Here is an 18,833-nt window from a genome sequence, read left to right as displayed (position 1 = left end):
ACGTTGTCGGTGATGAATTATTGCCCAAGCTGAAGACGTGACGGCCTGGCCCTCGAGGCGACCTCGGTGGTCACCCGCGAAGCTCTAACTCTTCATGTGAAAGAAGGATGGAGGATTGAGGCAGAAGATGATGAGGATGCTGGGTGGTGGTTTGGGATGATTTGAACCAGAAAGAAAACGTTCGTGGGTTGAGGATTGGTTCTTCTCTGTGATGGAGGCGGCAGATAATGCAGGCAGAGAAGCCGTCACGAACATACAGCTTCTTCGGCGGAAGGGAGGCTAAAAGGTTTGAAACAAACCTTTCTTCCCCTCAAGGTGTTACATAGGCAGACATGAAAAATAATGCTGAGTTGAGAGATACAGAACTGGCCCCGACTGTATGGACCAAGTCGCTTGTCGAGGTGAATTTGAGATGCATGGATTGATGACCTGGCTAGAACGGCATCATTATACAGACGAATGATCAGTAGTATATTGTGCTTTTTACATGTTTTATGATCCAATCGATATATTATTAAAACCAGTTTTATGAGATCCATAACGCTTGTCTGGGCGTTTCGTAATACCATGTGCAAAGCCTCTACCAGTACTGAGGTTAACATGCTTTTAAAGAATTCCAGTTTAACTGGATTGGAGAGTTTACTTTCACCTGGAAGAATTAAATAATAACAATTATAAAAATAATAACATTAACTTGTCATTATCATTAACTCCATCATCAAGAATAGAAAATATCTAACCTGTTATTAGCTTTCTATGTATACTCACTCATGGAGCTGAGTCCTTTAGGGGAAGCCAAATCTGCAGCTACTCAAGAATTTCCCAGCATTTTATGGAACCCGAAGGTTCATTACCGTGTTCAAAGAGCCCTCCACTGCTCCCTATCCTGAGCCAGACCAATCCAGTCCATGGCATCCCATCCTATCTCTCTAAGATCCATTTTAATATTGTCCACCCACCTACGTCTCTAGGTATAAGCGCTTCTAAATATTGTCGGTTGCAAATACTGGCCGTATTATCCCACGTTTGATCTCCGAGCTGTCTGTTTCCTTCCAATTTATCATCGTCATCACCATCATCATCTTCATGAATTAGACCATACGTGGTCTGTTCCGTCCTCTTAAAGAATATGCTGATCCCCGCGTAGGTTCCGTTCCCTTTTTCAGTTGCATGATAGAATTTATTCCGGAATCTGCCTGCTTTCCGTCTGTTGTATGTGATATTTCTATTTTGATATGGATTTCATAATTTTGTCATTTAAAGGTGTACAGGTTCTTGTTTCTTTCCTTGTTTTGTTCCTCGTATTGCTCTGCACATCTGATTAAATCTATTCACTTTTATTTCTGTTGTTTGATACTGTAATTGTGTACCCTCAGTAATTAAAACTATTTACTTGTTCAGTTATGTTATTATTTGTCACTCCACTCTGAGTGGAGCGTATAAGTTGTCAATATATCCAATTATCTAATCCAAAATACGTCTTATAAGTCTCGCACACCCCCTACACGTGGCAATATTGAACAGTATCGGTGGTACAGGACAGCATTTTCGAAATACTTTCCTCTCCTCCTAACTAACAAACTAGGCCAGTTGAATATTTCACCGCACTGACACGTTTTCCTTGCCGTCTGTTTTAATCCAGCCATTCTTCGGTTTTTCTATAGATGTACAGTCTACCTCTAATGTCTGTACAGCTGAAGTTTCCTCTCCCCATGTTCAGATCGTTATAACCTCGATGGTTTTTAATATTATTATAAAACAGCTAGAAGAATAATCGCCTGGAAATGGGCCCAATTAAATTTTAAGTTACGTGTATTTCTCCGTATCCCGATTGGAGTTCTTCTTCCTTTGGCGCACAGTAAGGAGCTTCATAACTTGTACTCTTCTCCAAATATAATTAGAATGATCAAGTCAAGGAGGATGAGGTGGGCAGGGCATGTAGCACGAATGGTAGAGAAGAGGAATGCGTATAGGATATTGGTGGGAAAGCCAGAAGGATAAAGACCACTGGAAAAACCAAGGCGTAGGTGGGTAGAAAATATTAAAATGGATCTTACAGAGATAGGATGGGATGGTATTGATTGGATTAATCTAGCTTAGGATAGGGATCATGGAGTCCTCTTGTGAACATGGTAATGAACCTTCGGGTTCCATAAAATGCTGGGAAGTTCTTGAGTAGCTGCACAATTTGCGGCTCCTAAAAAAGGGCTCAGCTCCATGAGTAAGTAAGTAAGTAAGTAAGTTGGCGCTACGGCCCAAATTTGGGCCTTGGTCTACCTCCTTGAAACTCTCCGTTTCACTTCGGTTTAGTAGATCTTAGACATTTGGTAAGACTCCTTAGGCGGGTGATCAGCTCGTCGCAAGGCCTCTACCTGTACAAAAACACACACACACACCAAACATCCATGCCCTGAATGGGATTCGAACTCACGATCCCGGCTTCCTAGCAAGCGAAGACAGTGCATGCCTTAGAACGTTCGGCTACCGTGGCCGGTCCCGATTGGACTTAGACCCTAGCATTTTCCTTACCGTTTTCACATTCTTACACAACGTATTCACTTAAAATGAGACACCCAGTCCCACAGTCTGACAAAACAGCGAGGAAGTTAGCAATGTTATAGGAGCTGTCGTTTCTTATCCTTTCGTGAGTACAAGGGACGACTTGTAATTAATGCTTATTTTGTTTGCTGTTCCTGTGATGTCCAGTTAAGAGTGTGACAGTTGGGAAGATAAATCGAATCATCTTCACTTCCAGGATTTCATCTGCTACCTCTCTGAAGCAGGTTGCTTAGGAAAGAGTATCAGCTGCCACACTGCGCCTGATGTAGTCCATATTTTAAGTCTGTATGCGGAGAATAATTTATGTAAATTTAAAACACTGAAAATTTTGATTGCCCTCCCGTGGTTTTTCGTTATCCGCTATCATCTGTTTGTCTCGGAGTACCCATATAAATGATGTTTTGCATACAAATATTATTTTGAAAATTATCATCTTATAATGATGCAACTAAAATTTAATAATCATTATCTCAAGAGTCTTCTTTACGTTGTTTAATATTCCTTCGCATAACTTGGCCGCCTGGCCGGCCATCTTTGTGCTCGCTCGTCCAACCAGACGCATCAGATCCATGTGATGTCAGTGATAATGATCACGGTAATAGTACAGTTGTACCTGCGGGGTATAACGATTAGAATCTCGGTCCCTCATAGCTCGAACAGGTTCGTCAAAGCAGGAGTCAGTTAGAGACAGTGACGTAAGAATATGGCGGAGAATGCCACATACCAGTGACGATTTAAACGTTTCATACTTTTAGTAGTGGAATGGCATTCCGGGTTACGGTTCAGGTATGCATTGGCAGTTTAAATAGAGTACACATCCTAATTCCCACATGCCTATCATGGCACGTCTTTATATTCTCAGGGTCATTCGTTTCCATTTTTCTGGACTGAAAGTAGCTCAGAGGATGACGAATGCAGAAACGTGACGCATTTGCTTCATGTGAAATCTAGGATGTGCGCATTTCGTACTGAAGAGGGGCACGTTGAAATTCTTTTTGTGTTGTTTTTTTTTTTGTATAGTAACGTTTTAAGTAGTGCCAATCTTCGAGCGGAACAAATACACAAGTCAGGCACAAAGCACACTGGTGTACCACGGCATTTTAAAATTGGATTCTTACACATAAAATAATAGTTTACTGATGGCACTAAAAGCAATGTTCAGCCCTTTTTGTTTAGTCTCATCAACCTATACTGATCTCTATTCCTTACACGGTGTTTTTCGCCATATTTCTTTCTTTCAATAAAATTTTTACCTACTGCTCATTTAGAGAAAATTAATTTTTGCATTTATTGTCCATTTACCATACGCGCTTTTTTGTCTTTTTCTGCCACTTCCTAAAATCTGAGTTTTCCATTGCACACCTTGGCTAGCTGTTATGCATATGATAAGCATAAGTACTAGTATGAACATGTTTTATAGATGCATACACGAGCTTGAGTTGGTGTGTGCGTAACATGATGAACACGTACGCACACACGTTATTTGGTGTGCCATATGATAATGGATGTAGTTGATGTATGTACGCACACACATGATTTGGTGTGTCATGAGTATAGAAGAGTTTACGCATTCAAGGACACACGCAATTTGGTGTGTCATGTCGCATTCAACTGCACCATATATGCTGCTGAGTCACTGCATGAGGAAGTTGAGAAAAGCTGCCATATTACAATAGGCCACATCCCGCTGCTTTACCCTACTTACCTGCATGAAGATATCCACTAGAACCAACTTATCGACTGCGGTGGCTCGGTCATCCATTCAGGTGCCCCACTGACCCATCAGACAGTGTGGGGGGTTCGTGCCCAGAGTTTTATACTTCCCGGATAGGCATAATGGCTACGTGAGCGGTTGTAATTACAGACAGAGAAGGATAAATTCAACACGGTCTGGGAATTTTGTGGAACATAAGGAGTATACTTTATGGCTAGTACAGTATGACATTCATCAAATTATAAGGTCAATTTAAGACGGATGTTAAAACAGGATTTTTTTTCCTTGGCACTACAGCCCCAGTGGGTCTAGGCCTACCTCCATGAACTTCTCCGTTCACTTCGGTTTTTCTAGATCTTACACATTCGGTAGGACTCCTTGGGCGGGTGATCCGCTCGTCGCAAGGCCTCTACCTGTACACAAACACCGAAAAACGCGCACACACACACACAAACAAACTAAACATCCATGCCCTGAGTGGGATTCGAACCCACGATCCCGGTTGCCAAGCGAGCGAAGACAGTACATGCCTTAGACCGCTCGGCTACCGTGACCGGCAAAACAGGATTTAGTCACACATATTTACCACTATGCTTTAAAGAGCTTCTTTATGTTTGAAGTAAGCATACTCGTATTTGTGCAGCACGAATTCCAAAATATGAGATGTAATAAAAATTGTTCTGTGCCCGTATGAGATTGAAAGTTTTCACGATGGTGAAATTTTAGATTGTGTCTTCTGATTTATGACGCCGTGTAGCCTGATATGTCGTTACCAACGTTTTCTGGGACATGCTTCTTCTATCTTCACAGGAGACATTAGGTTCCTCTGAGACGTTGGCTACTCCCTATCAGCCTACACGTTCTTATAACTGAGCAGAGAGCGACATAAAAAAGAAATATTTGCTCAAATTATGGGTATTATCAGTTTAAGCAATTTGAGGTTTGGATTCCTAACTTCAACATAAAGAAATATGGAATTTTGCATTAAATTTTCACACTTGTTTGTACCTGCATTGAAATTAGACCTAACACAAGCTTTCTTCTTTTTTAATGTCGTTAAGTTGACGAAATGCCTACAGCCCAGAGCTCAGCTTGTGAATTAATATTGTAAGATATATTGCTAGCACAGTTTAAACAATTTTGTTTACTGTTGTTGAACAAAACGCCCATTAATACAGATTTGGGTGGGTGACGAAACAGGCTTACGGTTTTTGATTTACTGGTTCCTGCCTACTGAAAGCAATACATTCTGAATGCGAGAAGAACTAATTTTTTGTCCGGGTGTTTATGACAACTCGTTTGTAAACATTTGAAAATAACCCGAGGCTTATTTCTACATTTCTGTATTTGCCAGAGCATGAAGGAAGGAAACTTGTGTTAGAAATAATGCGAGTGTTCGAAACAGCCTGCATGGGCCTCAGCGTTAAATAAGATATATATTTTATTTAGAATTTTCCGGGTTAACCTGTATACATCTGTGTTTGTAGGTCTGACTGAAATGTGTGTGATGTTTCTCAGAATAATACTGGAAGAATGCCTCACATTTTCCATCACAGTCTTGGATTTTGCTCGACGATTACTTGTGAACGCTGTGGACCCAAGTGGGTGTACAGCTTGTCAGTAAGGCAGGCATTTCCATTGAATTGCAAATCTTTGTGTAGGGTAAAGTAGTAGAGCAGGAATGGGTATTTTATTTTTATGGAAGGGTGCACACAGCCAGAATCCGTTGACAAGCAGCGATCAGACGGGCGCAATGGGGTCGTCTCTTGGTCTCGTAAAACAAGCGATTTCTTTCCTCCTTTGCTCTGTCTCGCCTGTTTTTATTCAGTTCTTGACTGCGTAATAGTTTGAAATACTAAAGAGGAAGGCAATGATGTCTCTGTACTGTAAGTTGGATATACATATTCAATCTTGCATGTTCACTTGTTTCCTGCATTTGCTGTAGTGTAAGGGCGGCCGCACACCAACTGCGTCAAGACAAGCATAAAGACATGAGACAAAAGACGCAGTCTTGCTTCATTCGTGATTCGTCAGCATCATGACTTAGACCGGTGTGCGGCGGTTTTCATAATCTCATTAGTTTCAACTGTGCTTCTTTCTTTGCGTCATGTCGCAGACATCGTGTCTTGACTGTTACATGTCTTGACGCATGCCGGTGTGCGCCGTACCTAAGACACCGTCCATGTTGGGACTCACGTTCAATATGCAGTATGTCATACGCTATAAAAGGGAGTGTGTACAGCTATTACGTAACCATAGGTAGCAATTTGTTTATCCAGTTTTGTTTTCCTGTTCCACGATGTATCGTCTTTCGTGATTGGAGAGTCAGATAGACCTACAGGTTTATTTACATTATATCTCGGATCAGTGCGTTACGGAAACCAGATTTACTCACTGTGAAATGCTTATCGGTGCAGGTAGAAGAAATGAGTTTTTGGTTTATTCTCTGTGATATGGTCCTGAACTGTTCCGGATCTGTTTTAAAGAAAATGAAAGGTAATCTTATGTTTTTGCATTATTCATATACATGTCTGTAGTTGGACCGACTTAAGGAACGGCCTAAAGTATTAGTAGTTACTATAGGATTCTGATTGAGGATATAGGATTCTGTCCAGTGATTGAGGCTAGCTCTTTCTAACGGACCCAACAGAATAGGTGTTTTCCTTCACCTGAGGACGGAAACAGATCCAGTTTCCGAAACGTCGTGTTTTTATTAGTTATCTTTAAAACCAGGACGATGGATAAAGTCCGAAAACCCAATATATCGGCCTGAAGTATTCCATATCACAGCCAGCGAGTGACATCTTCGCAGTCATTTTGAACGCATAAAGTTTATTGCAATTTCTGTTCTTACTTGCATGATTACGAAGGCGATCTTTAATTTAATGGTGGAAGAATGCGCCATAAGTCAGCCTGTGATGCTTCCCTTGACGTGAATGTCCAGTATCTCTGATTGAATTAATAGAAATAATCTCAGNAAATCTCAGTATTGTTTGAATTTTACGATCTTTGTTTATCACCTAATATTACAAAAAATTGTGTTATGTTCAGAAGACTACACGATGGACAAAGTCAAAGAATTCAGTAGTACCAAGCGTAGCATAATATTGTCAGAATTTTTAAAAATAATTAAAATAATATTAACACTAAGTTAAGACCAACCGGTCAGTACTGTTTGGGGATATAATCGCTGTTTACTGTGAAAACCATATAAAACACACTAATACACTTCTGGACAGAATGCAGAGTTTTATTGTGTTAAAGTGGGTGGTACATATAGTAACCACTTGGCTTTAAATGGTTAGATTATGGAACGTTTTTCATTGCTTGTTTTAGTTTGCTTCATGCATATGGAATCTTTGTTCTAATAATAAGACGCAATGGAAATGTGCCACTCGACAGCATCAGGCCCGCGTCCGAATGGAGTGCAGGGAGTTAATGATGATATCCGTTTTCATTGTCGTCATGTTGGCCAATCCGTTTATAAGGTTCAGTAGTCTTTGTATGCGGTGACAGGCGGCTCAGCAAGCAATGTCAGTCAGGGCAAGCTATTGCTGCTGGCCATTTCACAGTAAAGCAAACAGCTGACGGTAAAACTCAGCGAGGGGAAGATATCTTGCGAAACATAAGCAATGTAGGCCGTTCTTGGCTTCCACATAAAGGAACGCAGCTTGGTATATATACCAGTGAAGACACCTCCCACGCTACAAAAATTACAGTTATTTTTTTCCTTTGGCGCTACAGCCCCAATTTTAACCTTGGCCTACCTCCGTGAAACTCTCCGTTTCAGTTCGGTTTACCACACCTTAAGACATTCGGTAGGACTCCTTGGGCGGGTGATCAGCTCCTCTCAAAGCCTCTACTTGTATACAAACACAGAAAAACAAACAGTAAACATCCATGCCCTGAGGGGGATGCGAACCCACGATCCCGATATCCGAGCGAGAGAAGACAGTACATGCCTTAGATCGCTCAGCTACCGTGACCGACATATATAAGATTAGATATACATAAACCAATCATTGTGTCAGAGATTGCAATTCTTTAGCACAGAACGTAATGAAAACTTTTTAAGTCGCCTGATTATGTAAGGAACTGTCATATAATTTTAACTGGAGATTTATGTAGTCACGAAGTTATTTAGAGACGTGTATATTCCGTCTTGATGTATATATAACTACATACTGCAGGTTAGATATGTCATGGTGGAGTTATATTTCACGTAGTCCAACTAATTAGTGTTTATACTAACGTTTTTATTTACGTCCAAAATCAATAAATCTCTATTTTCATAGCTATATTCTGTATATCGATGGCTTTTTCTTTAGATACGTCACAGACTGATATCAGGGGTTACAGAACTGTAGAATACCAAACTTCATTTGAATAAATCAAGTTTATTGAGATTGTTGATAATTTCTTTGTGTGAGCCATACAAAGATTTCGGGGAGTCACTATTGTGGGATACTGCAACTTCTGTCTGCACAGTAATATAATTTCGAGTATGTTGCATGAAATTATGGTATCACGGTGCGCCGATAACCCGCTCAGAGTATAACTTCCAGGCCGCTCCGTAGCTCAAGCGGTTAGTCGCTGGCTTCATACCGCGGCCGCCAGGGTTCCATCCCAGGTCTGGTCAAGTGGGATTTATGGTGGACAAAGTAGCGCTGGGGTAGGTTTTCTCCGAGTATTTCGGTTTCCCCTCCCAAACTTCATTCCACCAAATTCTCCATCATCATAATCACCCGGGACAGGTACAATAGGCCAATAAGTGGCCGACATTCTGAGTGAACCCAGCTGGACTCCACCCCCCACTAAGCGAATTAAAAAAAAGTTAGTATAAATTCTATCGGCCAGAAAACATGCTTATAATAGTCTCTCTGTCATCAGCTGCAGTCCTTTTAATGAAAACATATTTAGAATAGTTTATTGGGATCGTATTTTGTATTTTCAATGTTGGACATTGTGATGCGATCGGATATGTGTACACAGAGCCCTTAGCAAGTAAACAGATCAGTATATGGACATCCGTTTTGGTGAGTCGCACATTTGTTTCTGGGGTCACGGTAGTGTAAGTTACCGTAATTTATCTAAGAAATGAAGTTGCATTCATTTTCACCTCCACATGTTAGGGTTAGCGCAGTCGGAATGGCGACTAGCTACGAGCTGGAAGACTGAGGGGACAGGATTCGAGTCCCGGAAGGGTCAACATATTTTTTCTTCTCCACATCGTCCAGACCGACTCTGGGCTCAACTCAACCTCCTATCCTATCCTATCCTGGGGCTCTTTCCCCCCGGGGGTAAAGTGACCGGGGCGTGAAGCTGACCACTCACCTCCAACTACTCCCCCATGTACTTTAATGGCATAATGCTTAATTAGTTAAACATAGGGACAATTTTACCTTGTTTCTTCCCCTTGACTCTACAGCTCCGGTGGGCCTAGGCCTACCTCCATGAACTTCTCCGTTCACTTCGGTTTTTCTAGATCTTACACATTCGGTAGGACTCCTTGGGCGGGTGATCAGCTCGTCGCAAGGCCTCTACCTGTACACAAACACAGATAAACGCACACACACAAACTAAACATCCATGCCCTGAGTCGGATTCGAAACCACGACCCCGGTTTCAAAGCGAGCGAAGACAGTACATGCCTTAGACCGCTCGGCTGCAGTGACCGGCCAATTTTACCTTTACCATGTTTTTTTTATTGCTAGTGGGGTGGGACTAAGTCCCTTGTGCTGCGGCCACTTCTGGCCTATTGTACCAGCCCCAGATGATAGGTGAGGGTGATTGTGGAGCAATTGGTGGAATGAAGATTGGCAGGGGAAACCGAAGTACTCGGAGAAAACCTGCCCCAGCGCCACTTTGTCCACCACAAGTCCCACTTGACCAGACCCGGGATCGAACCCGGGCCGCCGCGGTGGGAAACCAGCCACTGACCGCTTGAGCTATGGCGCGGCCGACCTTTACCATGTTAGTAGTAATGCGACAGAGATCTCGAATGAAATAAATCACTTCCTCGCTGCTGATTGATTAAACTCACTTCAAATTATGAACGTAATGAAAGCGAGTTCCGACACAATTTAAAGTTTTGGTCTTTATATACTCGTAAATGGGCATCACAAGAGAATACATTTTCATCTTCAGTATCAGTTGCATTGAATGTTACGTTGTAGGAATACAAAAAAGGTAAAATTGTCCCTGTATTAATTAAGCACTATGACATGAAGACGTATGGAGCAGTGAAGGTATATCTCCACCATTCTTGACTTCGGAACTAGGTGGAGGTGAGTGGTCAGCTTCACGTCTTTTTATCCTCGGGAAAATAACGCCAGAAACCCACTGGACAGGAAGCTTGGTGGGCAACGGAGCCGGTTTAAATATTATAGAGAAGAGAAAAATCGTTTCTCACCCAGGATTCGAACCCCAGCCTTGAGTTATTATTCAGAATCTTTACGTGAACCAAATAAAAACGGCTGCGAGCTTCACCGTATATGGTTCATAGGTCCACATATTTTTTTGAAACACATTTAACGCATCGAGGCATTGTGATAGCAGGTGAATATAAACGTTGTATTCGGAGCTAAGTGGGGATTATAAAGGAGCGGGGCGATCTCTGTCCGTACACTTTACAAGGAATAAGAAGAAATTGTCCCCAACCTTGTTGGATTATTGGCTTTTCAACCATCACCCCTTCTAAACACCATGCAATTCTATACCAGGCCATACTAGCTTCTCTTAATCCTATTTTGCATCTTCCCCNTCTATCTCCTGTTTCGTCCGCCCCCCCCCCCCCCCCGCCGTTGCCACTGTTATCCTTTTACGGAGGGTATATGTGTACGTCTGTGTGTGTTATGTGAGTCATTTTCCCCCCAACCCCTTGCCATGCTACCGAACCCCCATTCTTTCCTATGCATACAAACACACATTGAGAGCCATTAGGCCACCCGCAGGATTGCATAGTGAAATTACTGCTCCTGCTTTACGCAATGAAGGGGGGTAACAGTGTTGGTGGGGAGCGGGTCGCAGGCATCGTCTCTCCAGGAGTCTGTTTTGTTGAGGGTTCGGAAAACAAGACAGACCTGGAGGTGAGTGGAGGTCGTGTCATTGATCAACCACTGTCACTTACAGCACGAAACTCGCCAATCACACCCCTGCTCTTTCACCAATTGGTGGTGATTTAGGTATCGTCATGCTCTATACCCTTGTACGTACCAACATGACGCCGTATATTTTGGTAGATCGTTATGATTGATTGTCTAGGTTACGCGGTGTCATCCTACAATAATATCTTTAATTTTGCCTGAAAAGTACACATTCAGTGCCGTAAAAATATGCATATTAGTTGTGCGTGTTTATACGTATGCATGCCATATGAAAAACGACTTAATTTATTTTTCCCATTCAGTGTTAGGTGGCAGCTCCGTACGGACTGCGGACATGAGCGTGTACTCGTCTCTCTATCTGAGGATGTACTATTAGCGAGAATTTAAATAATGCACAAGCATTCTGTTAATGTTTTACTGTAGAGCTTTGCAGAAGGGTAGAGAGAGAAATGTTATTTAGAACACAGGGATTCGTCTGATACTCATGGACTTCTAAATCACAATACAGAAATGTTGGGGGTAAAAATCACGTTGAACCTGCATGTCCCCGTTCAGTTCGGAATAGCTGACAAGTTCCGATTAGAGACCACGAGAACATGTGTCCTTGTTCACGCTAGTGCTGTGGGACACACGCGATCTGGTGACAGACATGTCTCACTCACTGGGCGAACAGTTTTACGTACAGCTGCTCGTAACAACATGGTCACGTCACAGTCGCTGTAATCGACAGCTTTGGGACTCGATTGCGAGTGTTAAGCGCGCGTCACCTACCTGTGGGTTTTCCATTCTACAACACCTCTACCAGAACTGTGTAAAATTGCAGTAAGTCATGATTCTTTAATCTCAACTCTTTACCTCGTCGTGACATGGCCTGTCTGACCCTGAGTTAGATGCTATTTCGGCCATATTGTAACAGAGTTATTAGGAGATTCATGTTTGACAGCGTTGTCTTTTGTTTCGTTGATGAATCAGTTCTTAATAATCCGTTATATTTTCAGTAATGGATCAATTTATAAATTAGATATTGTGTTTTTCCTATAAGTAAACGGTTTTGTAATACCTCGAGCCCCAAAAATTATATATAGGAGATAATTTCAAGAAAATAGCGGCTCCGGTGTAGAAAACCAAAACTAGCGGGCGAGGGGATCCACTGGGCTGACCACGCTACACCCTTTATCCGCTAAAGTTGGTACTAACTTCGCCGAAAAGCGGCGGTCACTCGGTCGGTATAGTTCGCTTGCAGACTGGAGCCACGGGTTTTATTTTTATACATAATTATATATGCTACTCCACCCCCTCCCCCTCATCTTTGCCATCCAGCTAAAAGTGCAGTTCTCCGCACTGCCGCCGGTCCAGATCAGTTTTTACGGTGACAGCAGGAACCTAACAACTTTACATCATCTCTGTTCCTGCATCGAGTTATAACATTCTGCTGTACAGTGAAGAAAATGTTCGGGGAATATTTCGCTGGCTGCAGCTACATCCTCCGAAAGCATCTATGTTAAGTGTTATCGATTCAATGACTTTGAAAACTGCACAAACTCTTCGTAACTCAGCGACCACAATTAAACTCTGCAGAAGTGAGGTCAGCCGCGACGCACGGTTTAAGAACCCATGCGTTATACTGCAAGTCAGTTGAGTATAGTTCTTAAATATCCAATAGTGGCTCAGCTGGCCAAGATATCAGTTTTCTTTAGCTTACGTTTATCCAAAAAAAAAAATCCATTCAGGTCCGAGGCTTTTTGTGATGTTTGATAACAAGATTATTTTTTACAGCGAGGAGTTGTTAGCCCCACGCACAATTCCCAAGCTTGAGAACCACCCCTTATCAGCTGTTCGCGGCTGCTTATTCAGTATATTCACAGCTATCGTCCATTTCTGATGACCGTGTCCTCCATCCGCAACCTGAGGACGCGCCATGCCTTGGTAACAAGGGACCCACCTAACATGGATAAAGCTCCATGTGATGCAAATTGTCATCGCTTCTCAACTTCGCTTTAGAACACGTCATTAGGAAGATCCAACAAAATAAGAGAGCTTGATGCTAGATGACGGGACGTCAGATTTCCGAGCAGAAAGGTTTGTCTCCGCTCTTCGTCCATATTGGCTCTGGAGCCCACACATCCGGTGTGTGCTGAGAGCATTTTTGTGAGGGTCAAAGAGACGGAAGCGTGAGGCTGACTGCTCGTGTTGGTTTAAGGTTAGGACTACGTGAAACTTGGCGTCCACTTCTGCATGCTGCTCAGACGCAGACAAATCCCTACAATATTACGTCTCCATGCTTTTGGCAGTAGGAGATTGCGTGTCAGACTCGGCAGTGTGCCGCCGTAGACCTGTGTCAGTGTGCTTGTTTCGTCCGCACACTTGTGCCTTCTTGTCGATGATTTTCTTTGCTTGATGATATTGTTTTGTTTTAGGTGACGCGAGTAATGCCAGTATCGGTAGCGGTGAAGGGACGGGGGAGGAAGATGATGATACAAACGGAAAGAAGAACCAGAAGAAACGCGGCATTTTTCCTAAAGTGGCCACCAACATCTTGAGGGCGTGGCTGTTCCAACATTTAACGGTGAGTTTTATGTTTTTTTTTTTTTAGGGGAGGTTCGATTGTTCTAGGCCGTGATAGTGTGCGCAGCGCTGGAGTTTGTATTAGGGCGAAAATTTTCTGGACCGTATCTCGGGACCCAATTCCCTATTTCGAATTTTTTTTTTGTTTCTCTTACTCCGTTCATACAAATAACGCCATTTAAACGTACCAGTTTAGTAATTTAAAACAGCTGATTACCATGTGCGTCCGGATATTTCCTGGTCCGTTGCCATGTCCGTGAGCATCGTAGCAAATTGATAATTTATTCATAAACAAGAGCAGGGTTACAACACGTTTAATTCATTTTGAAATCTACGTTCAAAAAATATAAAAAGTTATATGACAGTTTTTCTCAAAGGAATGCTGAGAACTAAGTTGGCCTTTCTTTTTAGTTTCTTAGGGTGGGGTGAGCCTGAGTCCACTTGGTACGTCGGCCATTAACTGGCCAATTGTACCAGCCCCGGATGATGATGAAGGTGGAGCAGGCTGTGGCTTTAGGGTTTAATTTTGATGGAGGCAACAGTTTACTCGGACTACCAGACCACACTGTGTCATTCATGTGGGACTCTGAAGTGCCCCAAATGATATTGCTCCATGCTCGGAATGTGAAACCAGATTTGTGTTCCACAGAGATATTGGGTTTTCGGACTTTATCCATCGTCCTGGGTTTTTTTAAGATAACTAAGAAAAAAACGACGTTTCGTAAACTGGATCTGTTTCCATCCTCAGGTTTGGTCCAGTGATTCTAAGGGACCCAACAGAATATGTGTTTTTTCCTCTCCTGAGGACGGAAACAGATCCAGTTTCCGAAACGCCATGTTTTTCTTAGTTATCTTAAAAAAACCCAGGACGATGGATAAAGTCCGAAAACCCAATATCTCTATGTGTCATACACCCTCGTCAGAATCCTATGGTAACTACCAGATTTGTGTTGCTTTTCAATGTAAGCCTACCCTTTACATGCTAACGAAATGTGGGAAACATTGCTGTAATTTTGCCCCAAGTTTGCCGAGTATAATGCCAAAGCAAAATCCTCTGTGTCAACTGTTTAAATATCCCATTACATTATGATCGTAATAGAGACAATAGACCTTTCGGAGTGTGGAGAAATATTTGAAATGACAGTGACAAATCAAAGTCGCGCTCACGAGGAAGTCAAGACCATATTGAATTCTGGGAATTCTAGCTACTGTTCAGTTTAGAAGCCTCTGCCTCCCCATCTCCTGTCTCAAATCGTAAATATCGAAGTATACAACAAAACTGTCATAAATTCACATGTTTCTATGCACGTGCGTTTGATCCCTCACCCTAAGGGAAGAACATAGATTAAGAGGGTTTAAGAACATGATACTGGGACGAATATTTCTGAGAGGACGCTGGAAGTAATTTCATGGCGGACAGTTTCATAATTATTATCAAGTATTTATATTGTAGCAAATGTATACCAAAGCGGAAAGTGTGAAGAGATGAGACCGTTTGGTAAATCCAGAGGCAGATGTGAACATACTATTTAAATAGATGTTAGATGGGCCGTTTGGTAGGGTGTGTGTAGTGGATTCTTTTCGTTCAGGACACGGCTTAGCGAGTTGCATCTTGGGAACATAGATTTGACTAGTATAAGCAAAATCCTAGTAGACACTGTGATCTTCATTGCCAGTCTGAAATATAACTTATTCTATACTTCTAACATATTTTTTCTTATCCCTTATCTTGATATTTCCTCGAGCAAGAAATGAGAGAGGAATAAGGGGTGAGGTGGAAATTGATGTCGAAACAGTCTGAAGCTGGCAAGAGGGTGGGCGAAGCAACCGTGCGGAAGGAGGGAGTTGCAGATGAGGAAGTTGGGGGAAGAAAAGGGAAAATATTAGTGTCACAGTAATGACCGTGATATAGTACTTTACAGACCACGGGAAAATTAAAAGAGTCGAATTGATTCGCGAAAGTTATGTGTTAGGATATCCACAACTGCTAAGTTTCAAGGAGTGGAAAATTCCTATGCATTTTATTGATTGGTTGAGGTAAGAAGGTTCCAGGCAATACAAAGTGTTAACGTGGTCGTTAAGGACTCTAGACCAGTTGAGTTGTTAATAAGAAAAATGGCAGTGCCATAGGTCAGGGGATTAGTCACCGCCTTCCCACCGCGGGGGCTCGGGTTCGAGCTCGGTTCAGGTCATGTGCGATTTGTGGTAGACATAGTGGCACTGGGGCAGGTTTTCTCCTGCAAATTCTCATTCCACCGACTGCTCCACAATCATCATCTATGATCCGGGGCTGGTACAGTAGGCCAGTTAATGGCCGACGTACCAAGTGGACTCAGTCTCACCCCACACTCCAAGACTAAACTCATAATACAAATTGAAACATAGGTGCGTAAAAGTGTAGCACCTTTAGTTAGTTTTTGTTGTTGTTGATGTTTTACACCGAGAGATGTGTCAAGGTTTTAGAAACATAGTTTTCCGCCGCCATCAGGACTTAAGTGTGTCTTGTGTATTTTTGTGATATAATCGGATTTGTTTTATATTATAAGAAAAACTGGTTGGCTTTAGTCTGCAAGCGAACTATACCGACCTCCTCTGTGGTCTAGTGGTCAGAGTTCCTGGCTACAGATCCAGAGGACCCGTGTTCGATTCCCGGCGCTACCAGATTTTCTGAGAAGTTGTGGGTCTGTAACGGGGTCCACTCAGCCTAGTGAGGATAACTGAGGAGCGNACGCGACACCCTCTATACGCTAAAGCTGGAACTACCTTCGTCGACAAGCGGCTGTCGCTCGCTCGTTCAGTCGGTTTTATATTATATGTTAAAACTAATTAATACGAAAATTGAATAATCACGTTGTAGTTAAATGTATATTTTTAATTTCAATATTAGCGTGGTGTAGTTAGAAAGACGTCCCTTTCCCATTGGATAAAGGTAAAGCCGTTCCTGTGCTTAACTAATTAAGCACTACACCATGAAGGGGTATGGGGGAATGGATGTATAGATCCACGTATTCTTGACCTCGGCACTAGCTGCAAGTGAGTGGTCAGCGTCACGCCCCTGTCGCTTTACTCCCGGGTAAAGATCCCTCGGTACCCATTGGATAGGAGGTTGGGTGGACCCCAGAGCCGGTCTGGACGACGTGGAGAAGAGAAATTTCTGACCCTACTGGGACTCGAACTCCGACCCCTCGGTCGTCCAGCCCATAGGCAGTTGCTATACCGACTATGTTACTCCGGCTCATTTTTCCATTGGATGTCTATATTAAATTTATCAAATAAACAGCATATTATAAAATTGTGGAATTAAGCCTGATATGTTATATTGGACGAAAAGTTTTCACGGAACATCATGAATGAACCAGAGCGATGAGGATAAGGAAATACGCAGTCCGGCAGAATTTCCGCTAGAAGTAGTAAATCAATGTCGAAGAGGAACAATGAAAACATTTCAAATAAATTGGTTCTGCGGTTTTGTTATGACGTGTTTGTGGTCGATAAGTGAAGATTAAGGCTTCACAAAGGAAAAAAGCACTCTCATTGATTGAGCTCTCCCCGTCGCGTCCGTCTGGATAATTCTTTTTCCATTTTGAGTTTGTATAAAATTGAAGATTTTCCTGTTATGTGCATGGTTCAGGAAGCTCATAAAATCAATGATTTGGCTGCATCCGCGACTATTTTTGGAGCGTTTCTATGTAATATCCATAGAATCTGATTTGCATCATTTCAAAATACATGCATCTATCTAAAGTTGATCTGTTCATCCACAAACCAAGTCAGAAACGTAACGTGCAATTTTGTTTCCTTGCATAGCTTCACATTGAATACAAATTAATGTAAAGATATGATCATTCATCAAAATGTAAAGGTCAAGCTATCCCCATAACAAGCCGTGAAGGCCCATAGGGTTGTGAGACGTCGAGGTTCCCACATTTTCTAGACACAGATGGCGGTGAGGTTGTCAGACTTACGCGCCGGCCAACGTCTACCCCCCAGAAAGATCTCTGGTACTCATTTCTCATAGAGGCTGAGTCGAACCCGGGGCCATATTGCAGCTGCAAGGATTAGGTCAGTTTAAAGAACCAATGACATCGGGATAAGAACCCGCGACTTTCCGGCTTGTAGCATAGTGCCTCAGCCGACTATGTTACCGCGTGCCTCCTGAAAAAAAAAACGCTTTGCAAAGTGATAAACATTTCCCTCCCTATAGAGACGTTGTGGGCTCCAATTGTGCTCTGAGGAATCTTCTGATTTCTGACACCAGGTTCGCCACAAGTAAAATGGAACTGGATTCGTTATCCCTAAAGATTTGCATCCTCTTCTGTTCAAGGACGAGGGTTCGGGGGGGGGGGTTGCTAGAAATGGAAAACAGCACACAAATGTGTGTCTCGCTGTAAGGGAAAAAGGAAAACTTCCCTCTTTCCAAACCCTCGGACGGACGCTTTACGTGGGCAATATCCATACCATTTCGTAAGACATAATGGCGTAACTTACATATCTAAAATAGCTACCATTTCCTCTTATACAGCCCAGTAAAGGCTAACTGCGTGTTTACATGCGTCGGTTCTATTTCCTGGAGCGGTGCTGGGTGCATAAGCAGCCGCAACTTGCCCTCGACCTCAGAATATTGTCATGTCGCAGAGGGAGGCTCTTTTGAAATATCGTGCCCATAAACTTGTAATTCTGTCTTGTTTCTTTTTTGGAATACTGCCTTTCATCCTTTTATGGTCAGCGTGTATATCGTATGTACTTCATACACACTCAGCTCCATCTCATTCCGAGATCAAGAGTGGTGGAGCTGTACCTCCATTCGTTCATATGTCTTCATGGCATAGCACTTAATTAATTGAGAACAGGGACAACTCTACATTTTTTTCCTTGGCATTACAGCCCCA

General features: G+C 42.5%; 1 protein-coding gene across 10 annotated transcripts in view; it reads left to right on the top strand.

Moving 5' to 3' along the window:
- The window catches only part of LOC111863322 (homeobox protein homothorax), a 1,160,896-nt gene that overhangs the window by 920,251 nt on the left and 221,812 nt on the right, over window positions 1-18,833 (top strand). For all 10 annotated transcript variants that reach the window (XM_023849545.2, XM_033751014.1, XM_023849541.2 and 7 more), the window contains one exon: window positions 13,797-13,945. In XM_023849545.2, coding sequence (XP_023705313.1) covers window positions 13,797-13,945 — 149 coding nt within the window. The remainder of the gene's footprint in view (window positions 1-13,796; window positions 13,946-18,833) is intronic.

This window comes from Cryptotermes secundus, unplaced genomic scaffold, assembly GCF_002891405.2.
Source record: "Cryptotermes secundus unplaced genomic scaffold, Csec_1.0 scaffold159, whole genome shotgun sequence".
NCBI lineage: Eukaryota > Metazoa > Arthropoda > Insecta > Blattodea > Kalotermitidae > Cryptotermes > Cryptotermes secundus.
Note: the sequence above shows the minus strand (reverse complement) of the source record. Positions and strands in the feature narration are given on the sequence as shown.